We start from the raw sequence: 19,155 nt of genomic DNA on the forward strand, positions 1-19,155 counted from the left end.
AAGTCAAAACATTTACAGTAGGATGGCATACAGAACAGTCAGTCAGGCCTGCATAACTCCAGTCCTCGAGGGCCGCAAACAGGCCCGGTTTTCAGGATAACTTTGAAAACCGGGACTGTTTGCGGCCCTTGAGGACTGGAATTGTGCAGGTCTTGTAAGTAAAAACATTTCTTTATTAATACAAGTTAAAACACGCAACATCTCCTTTATTAAAGTACAGAAAGTCAAAAGATTTACAGCACAACAGTATGGTGTTAGTAAAAAAATGTATTTATTAATAAAATTTAAAACACGCAACATCTCCTTTATCAAAGTACAGAAAGTCAAAATATTTACATTAGGATGGTGTACAGTAAGTCAGGCCTGCACAACTCCAGTCCTTGAGGGCCGCAAACAGGCCCGGTTTTCAGGATAACTTTGAAAACTGGGCCTGTTTGCGTCCGACGAGGACTGGAATTGTGCAGGTCTTTTGTAAGTAAAAACATTTCTTTGTTAATACAAGTTAAAACAAGCAACAAGTCAAAAAATAAACAACAGTTGAACAGTCACGCAAATTCGATCCCCACCAGATTGTCCTTCCAGGTCCGATGCCTTGTATGACGCAAAATGCCATTAATGGAGTCTTGAACGATTTTCATTAAAGGATCTGAAATTGAAAAATAGCGCCGCAATTCCTCCACAATAGTCCTTCATAAATTTTCAGGATGCGCCCTTTTTTCGCGATTTCCTTCGTAGTTTAAATTTTTGGCCCACCCGCGGTACACCAAGTAGGACACGTGGTGCATAAAAATTAACATGCCATACTTCTGGGGTAAACCAGTACTCATCACCCTATACTTCTCCCTGAGTGAAGGTGGCAGCTCGCGCAGGATGATGTCGGGCACCGTATCGATGCAAGCGTATGTCGGTTGGAATCTGGGAGCAAGTGTGCTTCTGGGAGCGGGTGTGCTTGTGGCGGCGGGCGAGGGTAGGTTGTCTGGGAGGAAGCTTTCCTCCTGTCTTGGTCGCCGTGTTGTCTCCTGGCGTGGTCTTGACGGGGTTATCATGTTATCCTCCTCGTCAACGGCATACATGTACACAAATTCTTCTGGTGGAGGGGGTGCGCTTGGTGTTGGAAGGTGGTCGAAGGTCCCATTCATCACATCCATGCCACCCTCCTGCTCCGGTGTCGGGGATACAGGGGCATGAACTCCGAGCAAATTATGTATCCCCGCTATGTCAGTCTCTATCTTCTCCATCCAATGATCCATCTTCTGCATCCGTTGATCCATCTTCTCCATCCTTTGATCCATCTTCTCCATCCGTTGATCCATCTTCTCCATCCGTTGATCCATATTTAGCATGGTCTCTAAAAGAAGATCTATCTTTACCAGCATAGTAGAGTTCCCGGGGATATCGACACAACCTATTCAGCATGCGGTCTAAGGAGCTGGTTCTTGTGCATGGGGTGCTGTGGACATCTGGGTGGATTGGTGCGACAGAGGATGAGATGGGGGTTCCCTGGAGAGAAGCGGCAGCGTCGTCGAAGAAGGATGGAGGAGGTGACCTGTGGATTTCCGGGCGAGAAGCGGCAGAGTCGTCTAAGCGTAATGGAGAAAGTGACCCGTGGATTTCCGGGAGACCAGCGGCAGCGTTGTCGAAGAGTAGTGGAGAAGATGGGCTGTGGGTTTCCGGGAGAGCGGCGGCAGCGTCGTGGACAAGTAGTGGAGAAGATGGGCTGTGATTTCCAGGAGAGCAGTGGCAGAGACGTCAAAGTGTAATCGAGGAAGTGGCCTGCGGGTTCGATGGGTTGGCTGCCATTTGTTTTGCCTTAAGTGTACATCACCGAATTTCTTCTTGACATAATAAGGCTTACGTGTATTAAAACCCTTAGCCTTTGGGGTCAGCAGAAGGTTTTGTTTATTAGCCTTAGCCTGTCGCTTTGGCCTTGGCTTGGAAACGGCTGCCGCCTTTTGCTTTTTCTGTGTGATAGGCACGGCAGAGGCGAGTGGCTTCCTGCGTCCGTAGAATCGGGGTTGATCCATGGAAGCAGATGCACAATGCAGTATCTGGACAAGGGCAAGTTCAGATAAAGATCATTGAGTGGTGGGCTATGCAAAGTGTGTAACCTTTTATGCATGGCGACGAGGTACAGGTGTTAAAAGTGAGCGTACTCTAATGTGAGTCATTAACGTATAAATACACCATCCATTTTGTGGATTCACTGCACATTGAATACACATCGACTAAAGATTGAATATACATTCTTGTGCTTATATTGCTTTCTACTCGCAGCTATGCCTGTTAAAAAGAATTTATATTGCTGCATATAACTATATAGTATAGATCTATCTAATTGTATAGTTATTTCGGTATATTTATATAACTACAGTATATAATACAGTATATCTATTATTGTTTATATTGCTGCATCTATAACTGTTTACTGTAAATGATGTGCTGTACTTGTGGCCTACTGCACTGTAACTTACCGGATTGTTGTTTTTCTGTACACTGTAGGGAGACAACTCTTCTGGTCGACAAAATAAGTGAAGAGAATGATGAGAAGAGTGCCTTAAGAGTCAATTACACTCTGCTGCAAAATCACAATCTCACTGTATCCGAGACCAGCATAAAGAAGATGAGACGCAGAACTGGATGGAAATATGGACGTGTGAGGTTAGTACTGGACAGTACAGGAGGTTAAAGTGTTGTTTAAGAAACTGTACTGTAATATACCTATAAAATGATTCCTTGTCATTACAGAGCGTACCCTATGATAAGGGACGTTAACAAGATCAAGGGAGTGGTCCAGGTCCAGGCCCAGGCATCGATCGACAGTGGAGAAACTTTCCAGGATTGCATCTTCACTGACGAGTCTACTGTATCGCTGGAGAGATTTGCCACCTGTGCATTCCACAAAAAAGGTTGCATATCTATGAAGCCGCGTACAAAACACCCAGTGAAGATGCATGTGTGGGGTGCCATCTCTAGGCGTGGACCAGGATGCATTGTCATCTTCGAAGGTAAAATAAGTCACACGCTTTTGCCTTATGCACTGTAAATTAATAGTGTGCAGTTTTTTGAGCACTTTTCTTTTCTTGTTATAGGAATCATGAATAAAGATTTTTCCAAGAGAAAATTGTGCCTGAGATTGTGGAATATATCACACGTGAGTTCCCGGATGGTCACCATTTCTACCAGGACAACGATCCAAAGCACACCGCGTCAACAGCACATATTCTTGAGCGCGGTATCAACTGGGTGAAGACGCCTGCGGAGTAAGTGCGGTAACCGTGTCTCATTTTTTCCCACTGTTTTTACTGTGTACTGTATCTCTTTAACTAATTGTCCTTTTTTTCCCCCTCCAATGACAGATCGCCAGACTTCAATCCTATCGAAATGGTCTGGCATCAGCTGAAGGACCATATCTGAAAAATCGTGAAACCCTCCAAAAAGGATGAGTTGGCACAAGGCATAATGGGCTTTATTCAGAGAGGGTTGATAAAAAAAATTGCCATGACTTTTAAAATGGCGATTTTTTTGCCGTTCCTATCATGGTATTCAGAAAGCCTCCATGAACAATCATATTCCATTTGTGAAACTCGGCGATAATGTTGAAGCGATTTTATCGCCTCTGTCATTTGTGGCAAAATGATCATAAGTGTCGATATTTTTATCAACTGGATTTGAACTTTGTTTTCCTCTCGGCGATATTCTCGCGAGACATTCCAAATCCCAAAAGCCTAGTGCCTTTCTTGTAATCAGTGTCTGTGCTGCTGTGCGGAAGTGAGAGACACACAGACTAGTTGCATTGAGAGAGCTACAGTTGTTTGTAAGTTTGAAAGGATTGTGCTTTGTTTTGAAATTTGCTGAACTATTGTGTGTTAGTGAGTGTGAAAGTGTTTGTTTGGTGCGTCATTTATTAGATGTATCTCTTATTTGTGAGTGATTGTGTAACGTGTTGTTATGGACGACAGTAGTGGAACTGACCGTGTGAGTGAGCGTGTGAGTGGACAAAATGTTTGGTCCGATATGAACATGTTCAAATTCAGAGAATACCGTAGATTGATCTATGATCTGGTATATTTGCCCCAGATATGCAGCATGAAGACAGAGGCAATGAGGGTGGGTGGTCGTGAGTGTGACCGTGGGCGTGAGGGTGGTCGTGAAGGGTGACCGTGGGCGTGAGGGTGGTCGTGAGGATGACCGTGGGTATGAGGGTGGTCGTGGTGGTGAGGGTTGTCGTGAGGGTGACCGTGGGCGTGAGGGTGGTCGTGAGGGTGACCGTGGGCGTGGTCGTGAGCATGGTGGTGGTCGTGAGGGTGGTCGTGAGGGTGGTCGTGAGTGTGGTGGTGGTCGTGAGCATGTGAGTGGCGGGGTATCTGTTGGTGGTGGTATGTCTGTGCATGTTGGGAACAGTGCGAGTGTCCTTCAGTCTGTTTCATTAGAAACAGGGGAGTGCAGTAATGAGCAGAGCAGCTCAATAGTTAAAAAGAAGACTGTACGCAAGAAGCGGATTGAAAAGAAACGCAATCTAAAATTTAATGATGAAGAAAATAAAGTCCTCGTGACTGAGATTATGCTGCGGTATGATCATCTTTATGGAAAATGAGTCGGTAAGATCATTATGCAAATGTGTCATACAAATAATGATTTACATGTATTCTTTAATATTTGTGCTTAGACATTGATATCACATATGGATATACATGTTATAGTTTATGTATATGCATGCTATTATTTAGCGTTGTGGCATTACCCCTCCTCATGTTCGCGGACAGATTTATATTTAGGCCTCGTTCAGGGTGGCACAGGCACGAGTTGGAGGGCGTGCGTTCGCGTCAGTCTGCTGGTCGATCTGTGCACATCATCCCAACCAGTCATTTTCAATAGGGGATGAGGTGGGGCTAGAGACAGCAGTTTAAGGATCGTTGTTGCTGGCTTTAAAGAATTGTAAAGAATCATTTCATTTGCTGCCAAAGTAACAGTGACGCTGCTGCAGCTTCAATAAACAACCTGTGGTTTTTTTTAAACTGTAACCAGCATCAACTCCGTACTTCGGAGACAGGGCAGCTGCTACCTTGACAACCGCAAAGCACTTTACATACATTGTTTTGTGGTGCTGCCCTCACGTAAGCAGGCCCCCCCCTCTGAAGCCTGTACCCTGAACGAGATGGTGGTTGACACATGCGCATCCAAACCACGCTTGCAGACCGCAGCTGCGGGAATAGGGCAGGCCTGGACAACTCCAGTCCTCGAGGGCCGCAAACAGGCAAGGTTAGCAGGATATCACTACATCAGCATAGCTTACTCAATAAGTGGGTCCGTATGACTGAGCCACTAATTTAGCCATCTGTGCTTAAGTAGGGATATCTTTAAAAACTGGCCTGTTTGCGTCCCTCCAGGACTGGATTTGAAAAGGCTTGGTATAGGGCTTTGCACGTTGCGCATGCTCGCTAGGCGGACATGCATGCACTTGTACTGTGGCCTCACCAACCATGTTGACATACTGCTGCGACACACTTTATTCGAGCAAATACCCAGTATGTACCTGGCAGATACCTGGAATGCGCCGCTCCTCACCTCAGACAAGCCCCGTTGCGTTTGCCTTCCCAGCCATGGTTCATGCCTGGCTGACGGGCGGCTGATCTGTTAAATGATAATGATTAGGATTTAATAGGCTGCAATGCTTCGCGTGTCTACCAGATGGCATAAATTCATGAATTGTAATGCAGTATATATATATATACTGTGCAGTATTGCAGCCAGCGGGAATAAAATGCTTCAATCCCTGCCTGGAAAATAACGCAATGCACTCGGGCAGAAAACAGTCACAAACCTCAATACACCCGAGTATACCCGAATTCGTGGGACTAGCCGAGCTCGAATAAAGTGTGTCGCCAGTGTATGTAATTATTTATCATATCGATATAAGTACATATAGCTACATTTATCTTCTCTTCATATGTTAATAACATATCTCTTAAAACTTTTCTGTTTGCTTGTCAAGGCAAGACATCCGGCAGGGTCAAAAAATAATTGTGGAAAGAGGTGGAAATCTCTGTTTCGGCGTGTGGCAATCAAGTCAGATCCTATATAAATTGACGTATACGTTTCCAAGATATAAAAAGTAATGTAAAAAAAAAATTACATGCCATACGTGTAAGTGCAACTACTACTGGAGGAGGACTTCATGGGCCATATTTAAGATTGATGGAGATGGAGGAGCAGGTTGCTCACATCATGAACCCATTAGTGGTTGAGGGTTTGCCTGGGGATCGTGATATTGGATATACGACTCTACATTTCCCCCAGGTCAGTAAAAGTACCTGACTAATATTGACCATGTACCAAACTATTCAACAATTACTAATTTACCTTTCCAACACGTCAACCTATTTACATTAATAATATTTCACATGTAGCCCTCAATTGCCCAATTATACTCATTCTTGTCACATTATTTATGTAATTAAAAAATGAATTCATGACAGTTTCACATGTACTTTAAATTTGTACTAATTTAATACATAAACTTCTTGCGAATGGTCAAAAAAATTACACACATTCATAATTCATAGTAAACATACTATAAATTTATATGTCTCAGATGTAGTTGCTGTCAATTTGAATTCACTCACATATCTACACAATTAGCATGTAATTACATTAATATTCTTATTGAACGTGTAGCTAACTTGCACAATTTTTTTTTCTATTTTATATCAAATGTACATAGTGGCACCAGTATCTGCGGTCTCACCACGTGCATCAGCAGTTTCCTCGTCTGCATCGTCCCTCTCCTCACATGCATCTGCTGTCTCATCACTATTACCAATTGAAGGTGAGCCCTGAAAAATTTCTATATTGTGTAACCTTGTGTGTGAACGCTGTGTCACGTGACGCACACTGTGTGTACGGGTTCATGGTGTGTGTTTGTCGATGTATGTGTAGTTATTTAAATTTATTTGATTTTAATAACACATATGACAATATATTGTCTCAAATAACATGTGCAACGTCTAAATGTATATACACACTGTTTGTAGCTTGTGATACTGCAATCACATACTTTTACTTGTCTTTGACCATTGTCCCGCTACACGTTCACTGCTGTGCACGTGTACATACTATAGGACAGCTGGATAACCACAGCCACTAATTTGGGTGTGCGCACGTTGTGTCAACCACACACAATATCACCACAAATGTACCCGTGATATCATTCACATTAGCATGGGCAATTACATGTGTGAATTATAAGAAATACGAACAATTGACAATATACAGCTGATATTGAAGACTCTATATAAATGTGACGATAATTTGTTAAAAAACAATACATGGTCATCTCTGAAATTATATATATATAATATATATATATATATAATTATATATAAATATCTGCTGGTCAATTGTGCACTACAAATGTTATGCAATCTAAAAACATACTTAGAGTTGACCTGCAGAAGACCATATATATATATTATTACACATTATGTGTATTTCAAATGCATGATCATTTCATTATAACTAACACCTTCAATGAAGACATCAGTCCATAATTTAAATATCTGCTGGTCAATTGTGCACTACAAATGTTATGCAATCTAAAAACATACTTAGAGTGTGACCTGCAGAAGACCATATATATATATGCAGGTCACACTCTAAGTATGTTTTTAGATTGCATAACATTTGTAGTGCACAATTGACCAGCAGATATTTAAATTATGGACTGATGTCTTCATTGAAGGTGTTAGTTATAATGAAATGATCATGCATTTGAAATACACATAATGTGAATTAATAAAGGTGTGTAAATTTATTTTTTGTATCATTTCATTTCAGATATAACAACTCCTGTGTTGGTTGCTTCTGATTCGTCATCGGTGGCATCTATGTCACATAGTCCAAAATTAACGTCTCCAAAACATGCTCGTGGCAAACAACATAACTTGTCTAAGCAACAAAAATCTGAGCAGCGGTTTTTCAATTCTCAAAACAAACGTCACCAAGACATGATGGCTGTGCAAAAGGAAATCGTAGCAGAGCTGGTCAGCATTAAAAACATTTTAAACAGGAATACTACTGCATTCGACTTACACAATTCTTCATTACATTCCATAGAAGAAAGTCTGATAAAACAGAACGAGCTACGGGCCTGTGCAATACTGTTGAGAAGACATGATGTTGGTTCATCTACATTTGATCGTGGTGTAGGCATTTTTTCAACACCTACTTCAAAGCATGAATCTCCACCATTGTCCTCCTCTCCGGCAACATCTTTGCCATTATTTCAGACACCATTATTGGCAGCTTCTCCTGCAACATTGATTGTCTCCTCTCCAACACAATTCTTAGCAGCTTCTCCTGCAACCTTCAAGACCTCTGCTTTTGCAACATTCATAGCAGATTCTCCTGCAACCTTGAATGCTTCAGCACAATTGGCAGAGGCTTCTCCTGCAACCTTGAATGCTTCAGCACAATTGGTATCGGCTTCTCCTGCAACCTTGAATGCTTCAGCACAATTTGTATCGGCTTCTCCTGCAACCTTGAATGCTTCAGCACAATTTGTAGCGGCTTCTCCTGCAACCTTGAATGCTTCAACACAATTGGTATCGGCTTCTCCTGCAACCTTGAATGCTTCAGCACAATTTGTAGAGGCTTCTCCAGCAACCTTGAATGCTTCAGCACAATTGGTAGCAGCTTCTCCTGCAAGGTTTGTTGCTTCTGCTCCTGCAACGTTGATGGCTTATGCTCCTGCAACATTGGTGCCAGCTTCTCCTGCAACCTTCAATCCCGCTGCTGCAGCACAATTCATAGCAGCTTCTCCTGCAACCTTCAATCCTGCTGCTGCAGCACAATTCGTAGCAGCTTCTCCTGCAACCTTCAATCCCGCTGCTGCAGCACAATTCCTAGCAGCTTCTTCTGCAACCTTCAATCCCGCTGCTGCAGCACAATTCCTAGCAGCTTCTCCGGCAAGCTTTGTAGCTTCTTCTGCTCCTGCAACATTGGTGCCAGCTTCTTCTGCTAGCCAAAAAAAATTACGATTAGGAACAAGTAAGAGAACAGTGTTACGCAAATACTTGTGCCCTGTGTTGGGTACATGGAAAAAGCAGAGTCAAGGTAACACAACGAAGGGAACTGAGCATGTCTCTGCTTTGGCACAGACACAACCATACTGTCGCGGCCGAGTTTATTCGAGCATTTGCCCGGTCTCGGCCGCGACAGTAACCTGGCGCGCGCCGGGATGTCCCGGGCGCGCGCCGAAGCCTCGGAGGAGAGGCCCGCCAATCGGGGCTTCCCCCTCTCCTCTCCGGGTCCGCCGGGTCCCCCGGAACCCCCTGCCGCCGTCCCCCACATCGCGGGACACCAGGGCTCCCTCGGGGAGCCCTGAACACGCGTGCAGGGGGCGCAGGCACCCGATGACGCGTGACCGCGCATCGGTGACGCAGGGCACGCCGAGGGGATGCCACTAGCAAGCCGGGAAATCTTGCGGAACTGGCCGCACTCTAATAAAGTGTGCCGCCAGTGTATACACACATGTCAGGTACATTACACCCGACACAGCAAGCTCAAACGATGTTAGTGCCAACTACACAGCCATGTGAAACAAAGCCAGTGCCAACTATACAACCATGTGAAAGGATGCCAGTACCAACTTCACAGCTATGTGAAACAATGCCAGAGCCAACTACACTACTACTGTTTCATACGCCCATAATATATATATATATTTTTTTTTTTTTCCAAAGATTTTTATTAGGCAAATACTTATTTCACAATATACATGTTATATATGTTAATACAGCCTAATACAAGTTTTCTCAATTTTTTGGTTAAAGAAACCAGAAAGAGAGAGGAAAGCTCATCGCCCCCCTGACCCTCCTGGGGTAGTGAGGGGGGCGCGAGAATGGAAACAGAGAGTCAGAGTATGGAAAGGGAGAGGGGGGAAGGTGGGGAGGGGGGGGGGGAAGGGGGGAAGGGGGGAGGGGGGAATACCTGTTGCTTATCACGTCCTCAGAGTATTTCTATTGGAGTTTCTAGACTCGTTCTTTTTACTTTGTATTTTTGAGTTAGGGGCGTGGGGGTGCCATATGGGTTAACCACGGGTCCCATGTTTTATTAAAGGAGTCCGTGGATCTTTTTAAGAAAGCCGATAGTTTCTCCATGTTCATTACCTCTTGTATCCTATTTTTTATCATTTGTCTTGAAGGGGGAGACACTTTCTTCCAGGCGGCTGCCACTGCACATCTAGCCGCTGTTAAAATGAAGGAGATTAATTTACTTGTTGGTCGGTCCACATTTTCTAAGGGCCTAGCCAACAGGTAGGTCAGCGGGTCAACAGGGATTTTGAGGCCGGTGACCTCTTCTATTAATTTTTGAGTGGTTCCCCAGTATTTTTGAATTTCCGGGCATGTCCACCAAATGTGTGCCATGTCCCCCTTTTGACCGCAGCCTCTCCAGCATAGATCGGACGCCTGGGGGTAGATTTGATTTATTCTAACTGGGGTAAGATACCAGCGGAACAATATTTTATATATATTTTCTTTGATTGTGGTACATATGGAAGTTCCTGAGGCGTTCTCCCAAATTCTTTCCCAGTCCTCTCGGTCTATAACTATTCCCAATTCTGCTGCCCAATGCAGCATATAGTCATGTGTGGGGGCTTCTATAGCCCTTTCCAATTCTGCGTAAATTTGTGTTATAAGACCTTTCTGGTGGCCTGTTTCTCGACAGAGCCGCTCAAAAACTGTGAGAGGGGGAAATTTCAACGTTGAGGATAAGGTTCGGATAAAGTGCCGAATTTGTAGGTACTTGAACACGTCTAACCTTGCTATTCCATATTTGGTTTGTAGATTTTGATAGCTCAGGAATTCTCCAATACTCAAGAGGTCAGCGATCGCTCTAATATTTTTTGCTTTGAATTGGTCAAATTGTCTGGGCTCACAACCAGGAGGGAATTTCGTGTTTTTATGAATTGGTATGAGTTGGGATTGGGGCGACGTGAGCTTAAATTTATGTTTGCATTTCGTCCAGGTCTCCCACGTGTGTCTCATTGGGCCTAATTTGAGTTTACTGTTCTGCATGTCTTCCCTGCTCAGGGACCAAAGGCAAGCTGGTAGTGAAGGCGTCCCGGCGTAGTATGATTCTATATCTAGCCAACAGTATTGGTTTGGGTTGGCGTTCCAGACTACCACCTGTCTCAGTTGTGCGGCTAGGTAGTATTTTGTAATGTCTGGGACCCCAAGTCCTCCTCTTCCCCTTGATGCCAAGAGAACTGTCCTAGCGGTTCTAGGTTTCTTACCTTGCCAAATGAAGTGGAAGATTAGTTTTTGTATATTCTTTAATTCTGAGCCAGGGATGTGGACCGGGAGCGTCTGGAAATAGTATAGTAATCTGGGGAGTATGTTCATTTTAACCGAGATCATCCTCCCGATCCATGATATTTGATATCCTCCCCATTTCGCTAAATCTTGTTTAATTTTCCGGAACAGAATCGGGTAATTTTGTTGGTATAAGGATTGGTAGTTCCTCGTTATCTTTACTCCCAGATATTTGATACTCGAGGAGCTCCAATGGTAATTAAAGTTTAATTTGAGGAGTTTCACCTCTGGCTCTGGCAGGCTTAAGTTTAGTGCTTCCGATTTATCGCTATTGATTTTATAGCCTGATATGTCTCCAAAGTCTCAGAGTTCTTTTTGAAGGTTAGGTAGGGATGTTTGGGGTTGCGTCAGGGTTAAGATGACATCGTCTGCGAATAGTGATATTTTGTGCTGCCTGTGTCCAATTTCTATTCCTTTGATGTCTCTATTGGTTCTTATTGCCGCTGCTAGGGATTCTATGGTTAATGCGAAGAGAAGAGGAGATAGGGGGCATCCCTGTCAAGTTCCATTAGTAATCTCGAATCTCTGGTTACTGCCCTCTGGTAGTTTTACTGTTGCAGAAGGATTTTGATATAATCTACGGACTCCTTCTAGATATGCGTCTTTGAAGCCAAATTTGCGCATAACATGGTCCATGAATAGCCAGTCTATTCTATCGAACGCCTTCTCTGCATCTAAGCTAAGGAGTAGTGCTTTGGTCCCTGTGAGATGGACATGTTCAATAATGTCAATTATCTTTCGGGTATTGTCCGAGGCCTGTCTGCCTGCTACAAATCCCACTTGGTCTTTATCTATTAATCTTGGTAGAATGGGATTCAATCTGTTTGCTAATATTTTGCTATATAGTTTGAGATCACAATTAAGCAGGGAGATTGGACGATAGCTTCCACATTGCATCGGGTCCCTGCCTTCTTTGTGTATTATGGCCAGGCTGGCTAGGGACATTGATGAAGGGATTTGATTTCCTTCCATAAAATCGTTAAATGTTCTGAGGAGATGCGTGGATAATACTGGCAAGAATCTCTTATACACTGGCGACACACTTTATTCGAGCTTGGCTAGTCCCACGAATTCGGGTATACCCGGGTGTATTGAGGTTTGTGACTGTTTTCTGCCCGAGTGCATTGAGGTATTTTCCAAGCAGGGATTGAAGCATTTTATTCCCGCTGGCTGCAATAATGCACAGTATATATATATATACTGCATTACAATTCATGAATTTATGCCATCTGGTAGACACGCGAAGCATTGCAGCCTATTAAATCCTAATCATTATCATTTAACAGATCAGCCGCCCATCAGCCAGGCATGAACCCAGGCTGGGAAGGCAAATGCAACGGGGCTTGTCAGAGGTGAGGAGTGGCGCATTCCAGGTATCTGCCAGGTACATACCGGGTATTTGCTCGAATAAAGTGTGTCGGTGCAGTAGTAGACATTAGTGAAGCCATTTGGGCCGGGAGACTTAGTGATTTTTAATGATTTGACCGCCTCTTCCAGTTCCTCTTTTGAAATCTCAGCGTTGAGGACTGTGTTTTCCTCCTCCGTTAGTGTGGGAAGCTGACACTTATCTAAGTATTGTGCTATTAATTCGGATGCTACTGATTCAGGACGGCCTTTTTTGGATCTTAAGTTATAAAGTTCGGTGTAAAATTTTGTGAATTCGGCTGCTATTTTATTGTCACTATGTTGTATCTCACCAGACCTACTCTTGATCGCCGTGATTTGGGACCGTTTATGCACCCCTCTTAATTTAGTCGCTAAAAGTCTGTCTGCTTTGTTACCTTTATCATAATATTGTTGGTTGGTCCACTTGAGGGCTTTCTCAACATCCTTCAGCTGGATTTGTCTAAGTTTTGCTCTAGCTGTTGTTAATGTCTTATATATTTTTTTTGAGGGGTTAGCTTTATGAGCTTGTTCTATTATTTTGATATCATCTGTGAGCTCCTTTATTAGTTTTTGGCGGGCTTTTTTCCTGTGGGATGCGATGGAGATGATTTTCCCTCTAATGGTTGCCTTATGGGCTTCCCACAGGATTGCTGGTGAGGAAACGGATCCTGAGTTTAAAAAAAAGTAGTCTCGAATAGCAGCTCTGATCTCTCTTTCTATCTCAGGATGGTTGAGTAGTGAGTCATTTAGCCTCCATGAGTAATTTATTGTCTTTTCGAAGGGCGTTGTCAAGGTTATGGTAATCGGGGCATGATCAGACCATGTGATCGGTCCTATGTCGGAGTCGGTTGTAGCCGCCACTACATTTTTTGTGGCCAGAAAGTGATCTATTCGAGAGTAGGTCTGGTGAGGTGCTGAGTAGAAGGTATAGTCTCTCTGGCCCTGGTGTTGGGTTCTCCAGATGTCCACTAGTGAAAACTCGCTCAAGATTCCCCTAAACCTTTTCCCTGTGATTTGGGAGGGGGTTGTACGGGGTTGTACGTTGTACGTTTTTTTTACGTAAGTCCTCAGTCCACAGGTGGGGGGGCGAGGGCATGAGTCAGGCAGTTTAAACATTTCACATTTTTTGTACATCATCTGTTATGTAACATTACATCATGGTCCCATTATGCACAATTTGGGGGGGGTGGGGAGGGGTGGTGGGGGGTGGGGGGGGGGGGTGGGGGGTGGGGGGGGTGGGGTGGGGTGGGGGGGGGTGGGGTGGGGGGGGGTGGTGGGGGGTGGGGGGGGGGTGGTGGGGGGGGTGGTGGGGGGGTGGGGGGTGGGGGGGGGGGTGGGGGTGGGGGTGGGGGGGGGGGGGGCTGGAGAGGTCAGGGGAGAGGGGTAGGGGGGGGCGGGTGTGGGGGAGGGGGGAGGGGTTTGACAGAGCCACTCCGACAATATGGGCATTTCACATTTTTGTTTGCTGTGTCTGTTGTACAACCCTATATACTAAACATACTATACACTGTCTGGAAATTAGCCTAGACACATTTAGTTTTCCTATGAGCCTTTGCTTCCTCTAGGTGCTTTTCCAAGGGAGAACATAGGTACATATCATTTATTACATATATTTTTCAACTTTTGAATAACATCCGGGGGGGGGGCGTGAAGGGGGGGGGGGTAGGGAGTGGGGGGGGGGACGGCGGGGGGGGGGGGGAAGAGGGGGGGGAGGGGGGGGGACGGTGGAGGGGTGGTGTATGGGGGGGGGAGGGGGGGGGACAAAGGGGAGGGGGGGAGGGGGGGAGGGAGATGGTGGGGGGAGGGGGGGGGAAGGGTTGATGAAACATTTCCAGCAGTAAGGACATTTCACATTTTTGTATGTTGCCACAGTAGTACCACTTTATCCAGTGAGTGTCTTATGTGCTGTTTGAAAATCAGTAAGGGCACTTTTAATTTCCTTATGTATTTTTGCTTCTTCTGACTGCTATCCTACGGGAAGATATAGGTGTACCTCCCCCGTTTCGTGTACCCCTTAGCTTTTATTTAGTACTAGGGGGGGAGGAGGGGGAGGGGGGGGTGGGAAAGCATAGGTGCATCTCACCCCATGTATATACTCCTTAGCTTTTTGTTTAATACTGGGGGGGGGGATAGGAGGGGTGGGAAGGCTTAGGTGCACCTCGCCTATTGCCTATGCTTCTCATCTTTTATATAATTCTGGGGTGGGGGTGAGGTGGGGGGGGGTGGGGGTGAGGTGGGGGGAGGGGGGGGTAGGGGGAGGTGGGTAGGGGGGAGGAGGGGGGGGATGACTGAACATTTCAAACAGTGTGGGCATTTCACTTTCTTGTATGTTGCGTCTCTCGTACCAATCTATGACATAAATATACTGAGTACTGCCTGGCAATCGGCCGGGGTCCATTTAGTTTCTTAAATATCCCTGCTTCCCCCGGGTGTTATTCCACGGGGGGGCATGGGTACACCTCTTGTTTCGCATGTACTTCTCAACTTTTATATAGCACCGGGGGGGGGGGAAAAGGGGGGGGGAGAGGGGGGATGTGTATGGGGGGGGGGGGCAACGACCCACTTCCAACAGGACAGGTGTTTCCCAGTTTTATATATACTCTCTATGATCCTCTGGGAGTCGTTCCAGGAGTGAGGGAAGTATGATGGGGGACATAGGGGTATTTTATTTATTGTTTACACTTCTTTACTTTTATGTATGGGGGGGGGAGGCTATGTGCTTAGGTTATGGTTGAAATGGGGAGAGGGGAGGGGGGGGGGTGGGCTGTGGGGTGCCTTCCATAGCATAACATTTTATTACTTTACTCACGGCCTTCAGGGCGCTAAACCTCAGTCTGTGTTTTTGCGTCCCTTAAGTCAGCTCGGGTGGTTCAGTTCCCCTGGGCCACAGTTGTTCTTCATCGCCCGAGCCGGTGTGCTCCTCGTCGGTCCGGGCCCACCCGCCGACGAGCCATACCCCCCCCCCCCCCGCACCCCAAGCAAAAGAAAAGACCATCTCGAAAAATCGGGGCAGCTGGCTTGAGAGAGGGGGGGGGGGGGCACACAACCCCGCGGGGCCACCAGAGAGACTGGAGGCTGGGGCTCAGCAGAACAAGGCCGAGGACCCGGCTCTCCTAGCGTATTGGGATTGGGGAGATTACGCTCCTGCTCCATCCGATCGGGCCGGGTGTGCACCAGGGTTTCAAAGCAGCTGGCGGGATCAGCTCCGGTGCCCTCGCGGGAGTAGATAACACGTGGCTCAGTGTGGGGAGCGGTGTCCAGTGTCGTCTCGATCGGGAAGTCGGCAGCTCCTCTCCAGGTACTGCTCCGGTACGATGGGGTGTCTTCCAATGTGGTCGTGGGCCCCCCATCCTCCTCGGGATCACTTAGGGAAGGGGGGGGGGTGTTGTTTGAGTGCGGTGGCGGCTATTACTGCTTGTCCCTGGAGTGCTGGGCCTCGATCCTCTCTGATATCCGAGGCGGGTCTCCTGCTGCTTCACTAGATGACGGGTTGTCTGGTAGCCATCCTTGTGGAGGAGTTAGGCCCAAGGCCTTTGCAAATGGGGCCATGTCCACGGGGTACTTCAGGGACAGGAACTTTCCGTTTCTGTTCACCGATAACTTAAACGGGAAGCCCCATCTATACAGTATTCCCTTCTCACGAAGAAAGTTAGTCGGCGGCTTTAACTCCCGTCTGCGGTCTCTTGTTGCTTTTGACAAATCATTGTAGACTTGTAGGGTCTCATTTTGAAATTTTATTTCTCCCATATCTCGGCATGCTGAGATGATTTTTTCTTTGGAGGTGTATTTATGCATTTTTATTATTATGTCCCTTCTTCGTTTTGGATCATCTGACTTGGGTCCCAGCGCACGATGGGCTCTGTCCATTTCTAACTCCTTTTCTTCCAGCTCCCCGCAGACCAAATTGAAGAGCTCCAGGAGGTAAGGCCTGATCTGTTCCTGCGTGACCGACTCTGGAACACCCCTCACACGGATGTTCTGTCGCCGGTCACGATTATCCTGTTCCTCCATGCCTTCCTTGAGGAGGGAGATCTCTTCCCCTAGGCAGCTGATCTCTTCTTCTGCCTCTCCCTGTCTTTGTAGGGATTCGGAAAGCCTGTTCTCCAGGGACGTGGTCTTTTCTGTCAGCCCTGATATTTCTCTTCTAATGTCGCTCACTGCAGCCCGCAATTCCGTTTGGAAGGAAGTTTTGAGTGTAGCAGCCATGCCTGCCATCAGTTCCTCCAAATATGCCCTGGTTATTTTGTGTTCTGGGCTTGTAGGGGTTTTTTCGCTTGGCTGGGTCTTTTTCCCAGATTGGGAGGTAGCACCATGCGGTCCGCCGCCATCTTGGGGATTCATAGTGCCGTCCTTCCCCCGCTGAGACGGTGAAAAAAATTTAGTAACAGGGTGGTTATTCGCTTTTTTCGTTTTTGACATCCCCCTTCTGTTTATTTATCCGGAGGGACTAATTTCATCCGGAAATTTTAAGTTTGAGTAGGGGTTTTTGCGCTGTTTAACCCGCGGGTTTCAGGAGCTCCTCTAACAGCCGTCCATGTCGGGTGACGTCACCGGAAGTTCCCCTTATATATATTTTCTTTAACTGTGCACGCAATGTCTTGTATATAATGTATACCCTGTTCATTTATGTAACTGTATTTGTAACCATGTATTATTTGTTTTACTCTGTGCCAAAGGACATACTTGAAAATGAGAGGTAACTCTCAATGTATTACTTCCTGGTAAAATATTTTATAAATAATAATAAAATACACAGCCATGTGAAAGGAAGCCAGAACCAACTATACAGCCATGTGAAAGGATGCAATTGTCAACTACACAGCCATTTCAAATGATGCCATTTCAAACTATGCCACTGCTAACACCAGAAACTGCTATAGTGAGACCCATAATGTTACGTGGTCGTGGCAGAGGTCGCACACGCCTACAACGCACACCTTCAACGCAACGTCCATTGACTAGATCTCAAACATTGCTGTCTAAAAATTAATAAATATTGTCATGTTCAAAGTACTTGTGAACTTATTATTGCCTCATACAAACACAACATTGTATGTGTTGAAAATACATACATTACCATAGTTAATTTTATTGTTTAATGTTTTAGAAGCACACTTTGATTAACTAACAAGTACATGTTAATACATTGTACTACATCACTTAAATCCATTTATATAAGAACTGGACAAACCTGGGTTTCATACATGATTTAACTAACAAATAGACTGCTATGACATTAGACACTAAAAGGTGTAATGACAACTATGTTGTATGCCAACAATTTCGTTGCAAACAATTGATAATATTGTGACCATGTGGAGCATTCATACTATGTGCACACTCTAAAAACCTCGTTGTAATCAAAAAGAACAATACAGATTTATGTAACGTAAGCTATGTATTGGCAAAATATAAAGTAATGTAAATTAGAACACTGACAAAAGTACATAAGATTATAACAGAATCTGTGTGTATGTGTGTGTGTGTGTGTGTGTGTGTATATGTATATATATATATATATGTAGAGGTATCAGTACCGTGTTAGCCGAGCTTCAATAATCAAAAAATAAATAGATGATACCGTTCTGTGGCTAACAAAATGCTTTTATTTGTGCGAGCTTTCGAGATACACTGATCTCTTCTTCCGGCGATGTTACAATGAATGAAGCAAGCAAAAGCTATACTATAAACAGTGTCTATTGGAATGTTATCTGTGCTGGTCCTTCCCCCGGTGTGGATGTGTTTTATGGCTGGAGGTGTCAAAAGGTTCCTGAAAGCAAGTGATGAAAGAGTGTGTATGTGTATCAGTGTGAATTAACATGAATGGAGAGCCCACAGTATATACAGTGCTTTACAAAAGGTGTGTGTGGAGTGCGAGCGGATATAAATGGTGTGGGTGGGTGTGGAAATGTGAGAGTAAGTAGCATAACTAAAAGTGTGTGTGGATACTATGTGGTCCCTATTGGTGTATAGGGATGGAAAAACAAGGAGTATAAGTATGTGTGAGAGACAGCTGTGTGTGCATACATATAGCACAGTATGTACAGACATGGCCTATAGCGCTCATGGGAAGAGAGTTCACTTGTGTCAGTAATGACTCATAAAATTTCGATCTCTGTTTAGGCCACTGCTAAGTGTCCCGAACAGTTGCATAAATTTGTATTCAGTGCAACCGTCTCTCTTTCGGTGTTTTAAGATTACCTTTGAGTATGGCAATCCTCAGATCGTTCATCTTATGGCCAGAGTCAGAGAAATGTTCGCCAACAGGACTGTCTCTTGTGGGTACAACCACAGAATTGTAGACCAACCAAATTCACAAACACACCAGAATACCAAGAATTGATCTCCTTGAATACAAACAGAAGGAGACAAGAGACAGGGTACCTTTGGTGGTCAC

General features: G+C 45.1%; 1 protein-coding gene across 1 annotated transcript in view; it reads right to left on the reverse strand.

The window, feature by feature from the left end:
- Positions 1-17,099, reverse strand: part of LOC142488111 (uncharacterized) — a 93,489-nt gene extending 76,390 nt beyond the window's left edge. Inside the window, exons 1-2 of the mRNA XM_075588484.1 lie at positions 16,610-17,099; positions 8,896-9,015 (exon numbers count right to left, since the gene is read on the reverse strand). Coding sequence (XP_075444599.1) covers positions 8,896-9,015; positions 16,610-17,099 — 610 coding nt within the window. The remainder of the gene's footprint in view (positions 1-8,895; positions 9,016-16,609) is intronic.
- Positions 17,100-19,155: the final 2,056 nt, after the last annotated feature.

Source organism: Ascaphus truei, chromosome 2 (assembly GCF_040206685.1).
Source record: "Ascaphus truei isolate aAscTru1 chromosome 2, aAscTru1.hap1, whole genome shotgun sequence".
Lineage (NCBI taxonomy): Eukaryota > Metazoa > Chordata > Amphibia > Anura > Ascaphidae > Ascaphus > Ascaphus truei.